Source organism: Hypoxylon trugodes (genome assembly GCF_022578975.1).
Source record: "Hypoxylon trugodes strain CBS 135444 unplaced genomic scaffold F4822scaffold_25, whole genome shotgun sequence".
NCBI lineage: Eukaryota > Fungi > Ascomycota > Sordariomycetes > Xylariales > Hypoxylaceae > Hypoxylon > Hypoxylon trugodes.
Window position 1 is genome coordinate 1 of NW_026250040.1, and position 11,675 is coordinate 11,675.

General features: G+C 47.0%; 9 protein-coding genes across 9 annotated transcripts; 4 read left to right on the forward strand and 5 right to left on the reverse strand.

The window, feature by feature from the left end:
- Window positions 1-260: 260 nt before the first annotated feature.
- Window positions 261-1,698, reverse strand: F4822DRAFT_150754 (uncharacterized protein). Its single transcript, XM_051453000.1, has one exon. It carries the CDS (start codon window positions 1,547-1,549, stop codon window positions 425-427), a length of 1,125 nt encoding a protein of 374 aa, XP_051308313.1. The 5' UTR covers window positions 1,550-1,698; the 3' UTR covers window positions 261-424.
- A 540-nt stretch (window positions 1,699-2,238) lies between these two features.
- Window positions 2,239-2,747, reverse strand: F4822DRAFT_423509 (uncharacterized protein). Its single transcript, XM_051459984.1, has one exon. The coding sequence runs from the start codon at window positions 2,561-2,563 to the stop codon at window positions 2,339-2,341; it is 225 nt and encodes a 74-aa protein (XP_051308314.1). The 5' UTR covers window positions 2,564-2,747; the 3' UTR covers window positions 2,239-2,338.
- On the forward strand, window positions 2,656-3,384 carry F4822DRAFT_150776 (uncharacterized protein). The gene has a single exon (XM_051453001.1). It carries the CDS (start codon window positions 2,748-2,750, stop codon window positions 3,135-3,137), a length of 390 nt encoding a protein of 129 aa, XP_051308315.1. The 5' UTR covers window positions 2,656-2,747; the 3' UTR covers window positions 3,138-3,384.
- A 33-nt stretch (window positions 3,385-3,417) lies between these two features.
- F4822DRAFT_150779 (uncharacterized protein) lies at window positions 3,418-4,198 on the forward strand. The gene has a single exon (XM_051453003.1). The coding sequence runs from the start codon at window positions 3,584-3,586 to the stop codon at window positions 4,022-4,024; it is 441 nt and encodes a 146-aa protein (XP_051308316.1). The 5' UTR covers window positions 3,418-3,583; the 3' UTR covers window positions 4,025-4,198.
- Window positions 4,199-5,348, reverse strand: F4822DRAFT_150778 (uncharacterized protein). The gene is made up of 2 exons (XM_051453002.1): window positions 4,787-5,348; window positions 4,199-4,732 (listed from the first exon to the last, which is right to left on the reverse strand). The coding sequence occupies exons 1-2, from the start codon at window positions 5,142-5,144 to the stop codon at window positions 4,374-4,376; spliced, it is 717 nt and encodes a 238-aa protein (XP_051308317.1). The 5' UTR covers window positions 5,145-5,348; the 3' UTR covers window positions 4,199-4,373.
- A 206-nt stretch (window positions 5,349-5,554) lies between these two features.
- On the reverse strand, window positions 5,555-6,142 carry F4822DRAFT_423514 (uncharacterized protein). The gene is made up of 2 exons (XM_051459985.1): window positions 5,849-6,142; window positions 5,555-5,788 (listed from the first exon to the last, which is right to left on the reverse strand). The coding sequence occupies exons 1-2, from the start codon at window positions 6,121-6,123 to the stop codon at window positions 5,623-5,625; spliced, it is 441 nt and encodes a 146-aa protein (XP_051308318.1). The 5' UTR covers window positions 6,124-6,142; the 3' UTR covers window positions 5,555-5,622.
- A 106-nt stretch (window positions 6,143-6,248) lies between these two features.
- On the forward strand, window positions 6,249-7,505 carry F4822DRAFT_150799 (uncharacterized protein). The gene is made up of 2 exons (XM_051453005.1): window positions 6,249-6,547; window positions 6,605-7,505. Exons 1-2 carry the CDS (start codon window positions 6,465-6,467, stop codon window positions 7,338-7,340), a joined length of 819 nt encoding a protein of 272 aa, XP_051308319.1. The 5' UTR covers window positions 6,249-6,464; the 3' UTR covers window positions 7,341-7,505.
- Window positions 7,506-8,936, forward strand: F4822DRAFT_150800 (uncharacterized protein). Its single transcript, XM_051453006.1, has one exon. The coding sequence runs from the start codon at window positions 7,671-7,673 to the stop codon at window positions 8,661-8,663; it is 993 nt and encodes a 330-aa protein (XP_051308320.1). The 5' UTR covers window positions 7,506-7,670; the 3' UTR covers window positions 8,664-8,936.
- Window positions 8,937-10,759: 1,823 nt separating this feature from the next.
- F4822DRAFT_435476 (uncharacterized protein) lies at window positions 10,760-11,185 on the reverse strand (the record flags this gene model as incomplete). The annotated part of the gene is made up of 1 exon (XM_051462190.1): window positions 10,760-11,185. One exon carries the CDS (start codon window positions 11,183-11,185, stop codon window positions 10,760-10,762), a length of 426 nt encoding a protein of 141 aa, XP_051308321.1.
- Window positions 11,186-11,675: the final 490 nt, after the last annotated feature.

Genomic DNA, 11,675 nt, shown 5'->3' on the forward strand with positions numbered 1-11,675 from the left:
AAACCGGGCGGCTGTAGCTTCGTCGTAGATTCGGGACATCGAAAGAGTCGACATAGACGGCTCCAGTCGCCATCGTTGATATGTCGGTTCGCATAGCGGCCGCCGAATTCGTTGGCTGCGGCGTCTTCACTACCATGCATATCATCCACGGACTCGTCGCGTAAGACAAGCTCATTTGGGAAAATTCTCGCTTCGTCATCATCATCATCATCATCAGAAGAAGAGAGCTCAATGATTTCCCTGTTGCAGGGGCGCTTGCTGCTTCCAGGGGACTGCGTATCATTCGTGGAATGTCTTCGCTTTCTACCGCCCGGGTTCTGGGATGATTGGGGCGGCGTGGCGTCGTAAATGTTGCTGCATGCCTCGGATTCTTTGTTGATCTCCCCATCATCCATCTTTGCATGTGGTTCCGGCTATAAGCATGTCAGCATCCATTAGGGACGAAGCTAAGTTCGAGGCAAGGTCTTAATTCATCACTTACGTCATTAACGATGAAGTCACCCTGGTCGCCTTCTGACTCGCTAGACAGCGTTTCTTCGCCGTCCCGATTGTCCAGCCGTGAGCGCCGAGGCTTCGTACTATGGCTTGGAGCTGATTGCGAGGGCGAGAGCTTGTCGGGCTCTTGCGGCGAGCTCACGATGCGAAGCCGCCACGAGGCAGACTGCAAGTCCAAGACTGTCTGCTCCAGGGCAGGTATGACAGACCGAAGTTCAGCCTCGTCGGACCACTGCTGACAGAGAATACCCTCACGCAATGTCCCGAGGCGAGTCTCGTAGAGTTGCAGGGTACCACGTACTTGTTCGACGGCTTCGTTCAAATCGTTTTTTCGGGCGTCGTGCCAAAGCTTATTAGCTCGTGGTACCAGTTTAGGGAGTTTGCACCGTTGCCAGTCCGAGACGAAGGCTTGGATGGCTTCGTCCGTAATAACTTCAGCATCGAATGCCGGCAGGTGCTTGCCACTAGCTATCTTCTCGTTTTGCTCCTGCTGAATTTCCTTCCATGTTTCGGAATCATATTCCTCATCCGAATCCGAATCGCCGTAGAGAGGAAGAATTGTATCGTCATCGGTGGTGATCGGGTCTTCCCGTAACCCATCTATGCCTGCCGGCGCGTCGAGTCGGTCCGGCCGAGTGATGACATCGGGGCCGAAGGAGGATAGAAAATGCTGGGCGTTGATATCATTTTCGTAGGAAACAGCGGTCGGGGCGATCCGTCGTTGCTTGCGAGGTGGTGCGACTATCGTGCGCTCGGTAGATGGATCGTCAACAGGCTCGGTCTGGAAGAGTTTGTATTTTTGGCTTTGTTCACGGAACTGATTAAGGGCGTCTCGGCAGGTCGATTTGTGCTTCAGAATCTGGATGCCGAGTGCATCAAATAGCTCTCCCTCGTTGTACGTGAGGATGGTATGGCCATCAGCTTCTTGTTCACGCAAGCGAGTTTCAAGGGAATGGGGGAGCTTCGGGTTGTTCGACGATGGGGTCCATGTTCGGTCCAAAGAGCAAAGCTCTCGTACCAGTCTGTTAGTATCCCAATCCCACGGATCGTCCATTATTTTCTTTGCAGAAGCTTCGTTTAGCAGGTAAGAATAAACGATGGAGGGACCCAAGAAGAATAGAATAACTTATCTCTTGTTATATTGCCGAGATGATTGCGCTCACGGTGATTATTTTCGGAGATGTAAAAAAGTTGGTCCAGGGCAATTTTGGTAATACGTCCCCGCACGAGCACGCATGCCTTCCAAACTCACCACGGTAGGTAGTCATTGTGAAATCGCTACCAAAACAAGTCGAACGCAAGCGCAGAGGGTGGAAGTATGTACAAACCCACAGCAACGCCCGCGCGTTCCATCACGCCAAATTGAAGTTGGTGGCTGGTTTAAATAGCAGGATAGAAGCTCCTCCCCCTGGGCTGATTGAAATACTATGCGATGTAGTATGTATTGCAACACTACTTTGTAGATGGCGACATGTTATCCCTGGGTAATGGTATCTTACAAGGAAAAAAAAGCAGCTTCGCAACGGCAACTGATAAGATAGGCACCATTTTACCACATAGCGTAGATTGAGTTAAGGTAAGGCTAAGCGAATGCATGCCAAGCCGACAATCTTTCCTAGCCAATAAAGCAAGGTGGGATAGTTGTAGCAGTGGGGTGGCTGGTGGGGCTGGCGAGGCTTCCTAGCTACGTCTGCAGCTGCGAGACGAGAGTAGCATGACGTAAATACCTAAATCAGAAATATAGTTAGATATCCCAATCAGTTTCTAAACAATAGACATGGAAAAGTATTGAGCAATCTAAATAACTATCAGAAATAACACCTATTTTATGGCCCAGTTTGGCTTAAAGTTCTTTCCTGAAACAGTCGCATACCGTATTCCACTCTAGACATGTCCAGCTACCATTTACTCGCCGAAGACATTTAGCGCACCGCCACCAGCTATAGACACTGCAACGATCAATCCGATGCTTCTCCGGATATACTGCTCTTTGACGGGGAATGTCCTCTAAGTGATAGTTTCTGCAATGCTCTCTTAGGTGGTCTAACCGACCATGTACGCGTTTCATATTTCACCTCACGCATTACCTAAGTTCAACGTCCTTCATTGAGAAGATAATCCCCTGGAAACTAATATCTCTCCAACTCAACTCCCTACTCCTCTCCTACAGAGAACATCATAGAATACATGATGAACAATTCCCTAGGCAGGACAAAGAACTCGCTCCTCGTCCGCTACCAGAGGATTTTGCCATGAAGGGCCTTGTCTGGGTAGATAAGTACTTCCCAGTAGATTGGTTCAGCAACGACAAGATCGACGATGATGAGAAGTATTTTGAAGTCGCCTCTATGACAGACGACCGCAAGGAGAGAATCCTGTGGCTAGCTTGTCGGATTGCGAAGCTCGGCAAGTGGCTCACTTACGATGAGACGTTACATGCCTTCTTCTTGTTATCGATATGCATCGCCTCAAATGCAGTTGCGAGATCGGTATCTGGGCCATCGAGGTTTATAGGTCTCTTAGGTGATGAATTTTGGAGAGAAAGGAAAGACATCGAAGCAGCCGCTGAATTGTCGGATCTACGCTCGGGCGGCTATGCCAAAATCCCACCTATTCTGCCGTGGCGATTCCTTTTTACGTAGAACATCCGGGGTACGCTTATTATCTCCCGGCAATATCGTGACTCCGGCCCCGGCTTAAGAAAATAGTCCCCGATCTATTTCTCGGTCACTGTCCTTGATAACCCGCGCGGCAAGCCAATTTGGATATTCAGAACAAAACTCATTAAGAAAAATGTATCTGCCTGGCGCTTGAAATGGTTTCGCCTATACTTGCAAACTATTAGTTCTTGCTTTAAATTTTTGAAAGTTTATAAATTTTAATTTAATATCGAGACAAGCTTTTCAAGGCGTATAAGAAGCCCAGAGGTTTTCAATATGATTTGATTTTTTCTCCCCTAATTATACATTATAAGATATAATTTGCTTATGAATTGTTCTAATTATGTTCTCTAACAGTGGCCGATTCGCAGCTAAACGGAATAGACAAGCTCGTCCAGAGCCTTGTCATCCCAAATGCAGAAAAGGAAATGCAATCAAAATGCGAGAACCTCCTACAATCCAGCCAGATCCCAGCGGACGCATCTAATACCGACACCCGAATTCAAGACATATTTAACTTTTTATTTGATACCATTCAAGCCGGGGGCACCACTTCAAGACTTGCCTATTATCGATTGTATGGATACTTTGAGACTTTAGAGAACTTAATTCAAGCGGAAAGAAAGCAAGGCTTCCACGACGGGAAGAAGACTGCAAGTGTTGCAATCGATACGGTCAGGGGTCACAGGCCTAACGGGACCATTCAGCCAAACGTAGCTTCCTCTAAACTATTACAGACAAGGTTACTACCCAGCTACACTCCCCAATCGAAGCTTCAACATGCGGTCCAGCTCGGTAGACCCATCCGCCCGTATGCCTTTCTCATCCATATCCCGGAGCAACCTGTCGATGTATTCTCCTGCTGCTGATAGGTGGAGAATATGCGCAATAGCACGATGGACGGCTAGAAGTCGGGGTGAGGGAGGATCAATTGTTCGGGTAGCGGTAAGATGAAGCGTGCGAGTGATAGGAAGGGCTGGGTCCCGGATGGCGTATCGAGGGAGAAACGAGTCAATCCGGTAGGTATGTTGGTCGGCTGAAACCGGTTCAAAGAAGATCTTGAAGTCGCCAAAAAGATCATGGAGACCGTGAGTGAGAGTGATAGCGTTGCGTGGCCGGTCAATCTCGACGCCTTCAATGAGATGTGCAAGTCCAGTATCAAACATGTTGAGAACCGCAAGCGCGGCTTGTTGGGATGGATCCTAAAAGAGTTTTAGCTTAAGAGTATATTTGTAGGGCAACGAGATATACCAGTTGGGAGCTTGCGTTGGCCTTTGTTAAGGAATGTGGAAGAATATGAGCTACCTCTAGGGCATCAAATGGCTTCAGATCTTCCATTAGCAAAGTCCCGTCATCATCTTGAGCGTCATCACCATCACGACCGAGGCGGCTGATTGCTTCACGCTGGTCAAACTTTTGTGATATCACGCAACGATGGCGGTCGCGCACAAGACAATCACCCCGCAGCGCTGATACTCGAGCTGGTGTTCCTACGAAAGCCGCCGCCCCTTGTACGTCCCCGAATGCGGATCGGAAGGTCGGGGTGGGCTGCGGCGTCTTTTTGGTAGAGGCTTTCACTAGGGAATATTAGCGAAGAGATGACGCAGGCATTTTCACATATAAAGCCTTACAGGGCAGAAAGAAGTTATCCAGAAGATAGTCCGCGAAGTCAAAAAATACCAGGCGTAGCTCCTCGAAATCGATACTTTGATTGTCGTCGCCCATGGAGAGTGCCATGGCTCGGAAAAAGGCCCGCAACAGGTTATCGCGGGATTCTTCGGACAGCGCATATTCGTAGGTGAATCGGACGAGTTGAGGGCGCTTATACGGACTGCCGTCGCTATTGTTACTGCTGGTCTCGAAATGCTCGATGATGCGATAGAACCTGCGCTTGGCAACGATGCGCTGGGCTGCCTCTAAGGGCGGCTCTGCAGAGAAATTAATAACGCCTTCGAGGGACGACTGATGGCGGTGAAGCGGTGAAGCCATCTCGTTTTACCATAGAAACCAGAAGAGCAGAAAAGATTGGAACAAAAGATGGTAGCAGTAATATCGCGAACCAGGGGTGACGTGGTGACCTTGATTAAAAGCAGGTTGTGGTTTTGGTGGGGGTTTGATTGAAAATGGGAGTTATATAGCCCTGCGGGGACCCTAATTCCCTACAAGAGGGATCAAGACATAGTGCGCTACGCCTGCTACCTTACCCCTCTTAGAAGTGGGAGATGATCTGCAATGCGGGGTTCTTTCCTAGGTGAAATCAGGATGCAGCTCCCTACTTGCACAGTCTATTTACTTAATTTGATTGGCTTAAAGCTTGTTGCAAATGTTGCTATTTTGTCAATGATGCAGGAACTAGGCTCGTGCCTTCTGTAACAAAGGGAAGATATAATGCTAGCCTGTGTGGTATATTCCTTTTGATCTATTTTTCTCTATCTATTCCTATCAATTCTAAATCTATAATCTACCTTTACACCGTATCCCGCTCCCTCTCTCCCTTCGTGTCCTTAAGGTCACCCAGCGTGTACCACCACCACCAGCCAGTCCCCTCTTGTAATATGGCAATTCCCAAATACCTCAGCTCGAACGCGCCGATAAAGATCTTCATGTCGGCGTGTTCGGTGTTGTTGAATAGTCTTGCCGGGTAAGGTTAGTTGCTTACCTTGAATCCTCAGAATCTCCCTAGAAATACTCACTTGGCAATCCCCTGCACAAGGGGCTTCTTCGACTCTGCCATTTCCGCTTGTAAGTCGGCTTGGGGGTCTGAGATGGCTAAGTAGGATTCGTAGGCCGGGGGACTATCTGCCTTGGATGTCGATGGTATTGTCTCTCGTTGGGCTGCTTCTCGTAGGGCTAGCCTCCGACTTAGATTCTGTGCTAAGTTCTGTGGAAACTCATTCAATGAGTGCCTAATATGGTTGATCTGTCTGGCCTGGTTGTAATTTTGCTGTTTGTTCTTCTTTTTAGCCATGAAGGGAACAGGTTTTGGACCATCTAACTTGACAGTTGTAAGAATTCCAAACAGTATATAAAAAGTGGAGATTTCAGTCGCCCCGCCGACGCACAAGGGTCGGGTCAATAAGCACCCTTTTACATGACCAACCAAGCATTGTTTCTGTACGTGAGACTCGGTGGCGTCCGTAGCAATTTCCTTCTTATCTCTTTCTCTTTCTTTTTGTTTCGTTGCACGAGTGATATCTGTCCTTCATCACCAAATTAGACATTCCTGTAGTCGGTCCTGGACTACACGCCACACGCATACTTCGTTGCGTGCGGTATACAGCGTAGTACATTTCACGTCGAGGAACGAAAATGGGAGAATGCAAAGACACCATATCAGCCCCGATAGCGGAGAACTATCATGTAGAAGTGGTAGATTCGCGACCAGATTCATCGTAAGGTGCCATATTCTCGTCTTGTTGCATCGGCCTGGTGCTAATTAGAACCCAAAGCCCGTATACTGGATCTCACGCTATTCTACACTTCGGAGATGGGCCACCGCTTAGCGTTCCTATTGCTTTGCTCGACAAGTACTCCAAGCTATCCTCGCATTGCGAATGGGATATGTCGCTCCATTTGGAGGACATCCCTGGCGACACTGGTCACGTCCTCGTCTACTACTTCTTGACCGGCATGTATCAATGCCTCAGGCCGAAAGGAACATCCTTCCTCGAGAAGAGTGCTGCCGAGTTCGGGACAAGTGTCCGAGCGTACGCGATTGCCCGGGAATATGAGCTATCTGCATTAGAAACGCTCGCTAAGGGCGAAATAGAGCGCCTTGGGCGCGATATACCAGTGACGCAGCTCCTCGACATGGTGATGAACGCCTATTCACCACCTACAGCTGATGATCCGTGGTTTCATAACTATCTCAAGTCGCTGATCGAGCCGCTTATGGAAAACCCTCCCGTACACCTAATAAGCAGCCCTGCGGAGCAGTCTGGCCAGACTTTGTCAGTTTTAGGTATTCTTCTCAGGGCTATCGTCGAACTATGGAGCGAAAAGAAGCGCGTACTACAGCCGAGTCCTAGCTGTTCGGTTACAGGCCAGTGCCAAGGAGAGCCTACCGCCATTATACCTTCTGAGGAAGGGCCAATCCCCGAACCGGAACTTGACGAGATCGGGAACTTGGTGGTAAAATCGAGGAAGAAGAAGGGGCCAGGACCTGGCGCGTTTAATCGTACCTAAGGCGTTGCTTATGCAAACGGCACAGATAACACAGTCGCGTCTGGGCGGCTTCGTCGGACGCGAGATACTCCACGTCCCTTTCTCACGGAAAACGCGGTCTGTGCCTGACGTGCTAGACCTCTACGCAGACCTATACCGTCAAATGCGTAGTCGCAGAGGTCTAATTCTTACGAGTCACGAGAACGTGCTGTCGTACAAGCTTGGCGGCTGGCAACATCTTGCCGATGGCAAGCTCAGCAATGGCTGGACAAGCACTGCCGCGATGTCCTTGATGAGTGTGACTTTACCCTGGCAACGAAGACACAATTGAACTATCCTAGTGGTCCTGAAATGGTGGTTGACGGTCACCCTTTCCGGTGGCAAGTGGCGGAGGAACTGCTGGCCATGGTGGCCCACTACGTTCCTGTCCTGCAAGAGAAGTTCCCGGCTGGCATAGAGGTGTTGGAGCGAGCAGGATCATTTCCTATTGTGCACGTTCTGAATAACGACGTGGAGGAAGCCATTCACGGTCATATCTTAGACAATATATGCGCGGGACGGACTAGCTTTCTCCGTCCTGTGGACTCAAGCTTTCCAAATCGCCAAAAAGCCATCCGGCGCATTCTTTCCAAGCGGGAATTTAACGAGGTGGATTTTATTCAGGCCCAATTTGCATTCATCAACCCGCAGGTAACACTGAAAATGCTTCTTGTGGCCCGAGGACTCCTGGTTAACAGAATACTGCTTCTCTGTTTAAATAAGCGATGGAACGTGCAATACGGTCTGCATCCTAGCCGCCACCCTGTCGCGGTGCCCTTCGAAGCAAAAGGAACACCTTCGGAGCAGTCTGAGTTCGGCCATCCGGACGTCGCAATATTATTTACCTGCTTGTCGTTTTACTATACAGGACTAACCATGGCACAGTTTCGCCAAGGGCTACAGCACGTCCTTCAGTCTGATGACCCAGCCATGCAGTATGAGCTGTGGTCTTTGGGTTGTGCCAACCTGCCAGAAACGCTGCATCATTGGAATGTTATCGACATCGACGACATAGGACAAATAGAGGAGCTGTGGCGATACATGCGTCTGGACCGTATCGTCATCAACCACTACTTGAACCAATTCGTCTTCCCTGCACATGCGAAGCAGTTCCAAATCAAGCTGCAAGGTTCCGCATGGGATCTGCCTCTTTACTCTCGAAAGGACCAATGCGGTGCCAGAACGACAGGTTTCAGTGGAACCAATGACAACCGCGCGATGCTACGAAGCCCTTGTCTTTCCGGGCCTTCACCAGAACATCTTGAACTTTGCACGTACGGGCAAGTTGAGTCATTCACCGTCTAAACCTAACGGGAGACGACGCAGGTAACGAGTTTCTGCATATTTCTGGCATTCGACAGAAGAAGGTGAAATTTCATCGCATAAATGGATAGGAATTGGCTTTTATACAGTCCTCGATATACTAGAAAAAGATGGTAAGCAAATTATTGGTTTGGTACAGTATGTAGGTATTTTTATCGTGCGTACCTAGGTACAGATGCACTATAAATATAGCGATTTTAGCAACAAAGACCATTACATTTATAAGGGATTTAACTTATAGGCTACTAGGATGCATTAAATAACATTTAAAAGATTATACTTTAAAAATTACCAAAACCAGGCCGCTAAATATCACAAGCATTTATCGGGTTAGCTCATCCATAGATAAATTTGCATATTAATTAATACTTGGTTTTTTTTTTAATTGCTGGTTAATATTGATACATATTGAATACTTAACCTTAGAAGTAAGGGTGTAGGTCGCTCTGATTATAGCGAGGTAATGTTCAAATACTAGAATGTTATATTATATTGTACATTTAAATGCTAAGAACCCCAGGGCCTGGCTTTATTTATAGCGATCTCAGCCCTAAGATACAGACATTTATAGCATCCTTTAGAGTACTATAAGAGTTAGATATTAGATCCATACAACACACCGTATTATATAATCAATTCTCTAATTATAATATGCCATCTTCTTCTATACGTTCTGGCGGTTTCCAGACAAATCACAAGCCTTGATGGTACATGCACACGACGACATGGTCGAGGTTTGGCGGATTGTATGCCATGACAACGTTGTCGCGAAGGCCGGTTATTCGACTGTAGCAAAACCAGTATTTGACAACGAGAGGAATAAAGGATTAGAAGATGATGGAATGAGAGGAGTAAAAGTACAGAAGAGAGCCCTGACAGGAAACCCCGCAAGCCACCATATACCCCTCGTACGGTCCTCTACCCCAAATTCCTTTACTATAAAGCATATAATGAAGATGGTAGAAAAGGTTAAAAATTGGTTCCCTTTTTAAATAAGAACGACTAAGAGATACAATAGAAACCACAATCTAACACCCAAAACTGTATACCTGGTAATGAAAGATTACTATAAATGCTAAAGAAAACGAATATAGTAGGGTAGAATAAAGAAGCCGTGGGCGGGTACGGATATTAAGAAAGCAATAGGAAAAAGAACTATAAAATTCTACATCTTTCCTATATATCTAATTATTCATTCATAGTTTCCTCAGCCATCAATATAAGATTAACTACAACTCTACCTAGGTACCCAAACATTGAAAATAATGAGATTATGACGAACCTATACCTAAACATGGGTATAATTGTGCTAAACCGACTAATTCACTAGGGATCTTAATTTCAAGGTAAATAATATCTAGGTACTAGTAGGGGATCAAGGCAAATACGACAGTGCTGCTCGTCAGAGGCTTCAAGCTACACAAATAGATGGTTTATAGGACTGGTCCCGGAAAAAGGCTTTGCCTATTTCTTGTCCTCCTGTGGAGGCATTGACCGCATATTACCATTAGTTTTCATAGATACTCCAAAATCTTCGAAGAGATGTATTCTAGAGGCTGTCTTAAGGTGATCATATGTCTTGTACGCGTTCAACACACGTACCGAAACACCAAAATTTAGAACAGCAATACTCATTTGACCAATAACCACAGCCCTATCCCAAGGGTCACCTAAGCCGGAATAACATAAGTTGTAGATTCTGTCAGATATAAAGGAAGTGCATTCTCATTTGGCTTATCATTTAACCCCTAGGCTTTTATTATTATCGATATCGGTGGTGTTGGTGATGAAGACCCTGGGATGACACCCTTCCCGGGTGATCTAGATCTGCTTCCCCGAGCAAAGGAGGTGATTATCTAGCTTTATAATTGAAAAGACTAAAAGTCAACCAACAGAAACCAATAATTAGATAACTAATCCATTACCATATAATATGGTAATATATCCCCAAGAATACATACCCTATCCTACCGTTCATCACTATTCATTCTGGTAACTGTTCATCAAAAAGAACAGCCTTAGTTGATTTCTAGTTCCAATCCAGACTTCGTGCCTACTGGATATCCGGCCAGCTCCACTCAGCGAGTACTTAGAACAGCTTTCTGATCGCCAAGCAGTTCGAAGTAGCCTAGAGGAGCATCTAGGAATGATGGCGTCTTCTTCTGACTTTGGATCCCTTCTGACAAGGGAGTATAAGTCGGTTTCTCTTCTAGCGATAAATCCGCAAGCTGCTGCGTGAACGGTTGGATTGGAAAAACATATTTAAGCTGCCTCGGCCCATGCGAGGGTTGATCCTTCAGCGCTTTAACGGCTGTGTTCTGTGCTGATATAGGCGGAGATTTCCAACCCTTTCCTATGGCTGTCCGGATCTGTTGATCTAAGCCTACATGTCCGACGAACATGCGCAAGGAGGAGTTATAGTCATCGAGTTTTCGGTGTACGCAGCCTTGTAATTGACGAAGCTGCTCACCAGTCATAAAGGGATCCTGTGGTTGATTTGCCATGCTACTTTGAATGTCTACGCCCGTCGTACGTGATAGGCAAAAGAATATGATATTAGACCTAGGCTATTGTAGTCGTGTTGGGAAATGACCTTATAAAAGACTTACGTTACGGCTCTTGCCATGCTTACCATGCCCCGGTCATAATTTGCTTCTTACATCTCTCCTGCAGGCATCTCTCCTGCAGGAAAGGGAGAGATGGTAAGTCATTTTGCGGGGATCAGCCAAGTTTACGTCCAGCTCTTAGAGAGCCGATTTATCGTTTCTTACGAAGCCCCATTTCTTGGGTCTGTTGGGGACCACCTTTGCATCTTCAAATGGAAACCAGAGATTCCCAGCGAATTCTTCGGCTGCTCGCGTCCCTTTAATCCGTTGTCTTCAATATTGTATGGTAGCCAGTAGCCCGCCCGTCTTCGATGCCCTATTCCAGGGCTGTAAGGCATGCTTTCTCTATAAGTGATCGACCGCATCTATCGTATCGCTATACCATATC

Bases quoted from the DNA above. Each gene is read 5' to 3' on its own strand.
- F4822DRAFT_150779 (XM_051453003.1), top strand. From the start codon at position 3,584: ATGCAATCAAAATGCGAGAACCTCCTACAATCCAGCCAGATCCCAGCG.
- F4822DRAFT_423514 (XM_051459985.1), bottom strand. From the start codon at position 6,123: ATGGCTAAAAAGAAGAACAAACAGCAAAATTACAACCAGGCCAGACAG. The intron at 5,789-5,848 runs GTGAGTATTTCT...TTACCCGGCAAG, and splicing joins CTTGTGCAGGGGATTGCCAA to ACTATTCAACAACACCGAAC.
- F4822DRAFT_150778 (XM_051453002.1), bottom strand. From the start codon at position 5,144: ATGGCTTCACCGCTTCACCGCCATCAGTCGTCCCTCGAAGGCGTTATT. The intron at 4,733-4,786 runs GTAAGGCTTTAT...AATATTCCCTAG, and splicing joins GGATAACTTCTTTCTGCCCT to TGAAAGCCTCTACCAAAAAG.
- F4822DRAFT_150754 (XM_051453000.1), bottom strand. From the start codon at position 1,549: ATGGACGATCCGTGGGATTGGGATACTAACAGACTGGTACGAGAGCTT.
- F4822DRAFT_423509 (XM_051459984.1), bottom strand. From the start codon at position 2,563: ATGAAACGCGTACATGGTCGGTTAGACCACCTAAGAGAGCATTGCAGA.
- F4822DRAFT_150800 (XM_051453006.1), top strand. From the start codon at position 7,671: ATGGTGGTTGACGGTCACCCTTTCCGGTGGCAAGTGGCGGAGGAACTG.
- F4822DRAFT_150776 (XM_051453001.1), top strand. From the start codon at position 2,748: ATGAAGGGCCTTGTCTGGGTAGATAAGTACTTCCCAGTAGATTGGTTC.
- F4822DRAFT_150799 (XM_051453005.1), top strand. From the start codon at position 6,465: ATGGGAGAATGCAAAGACACCATATCAGCCCCGATAGCGGAGAACTAT. The intron at 6,548-6,604 runs GTAAGGTGCCAT...TAGAACCCAAAG, and splicing joins GATTCGCGACCAGATTCATC to CCCGTATACTGGATCTCACG.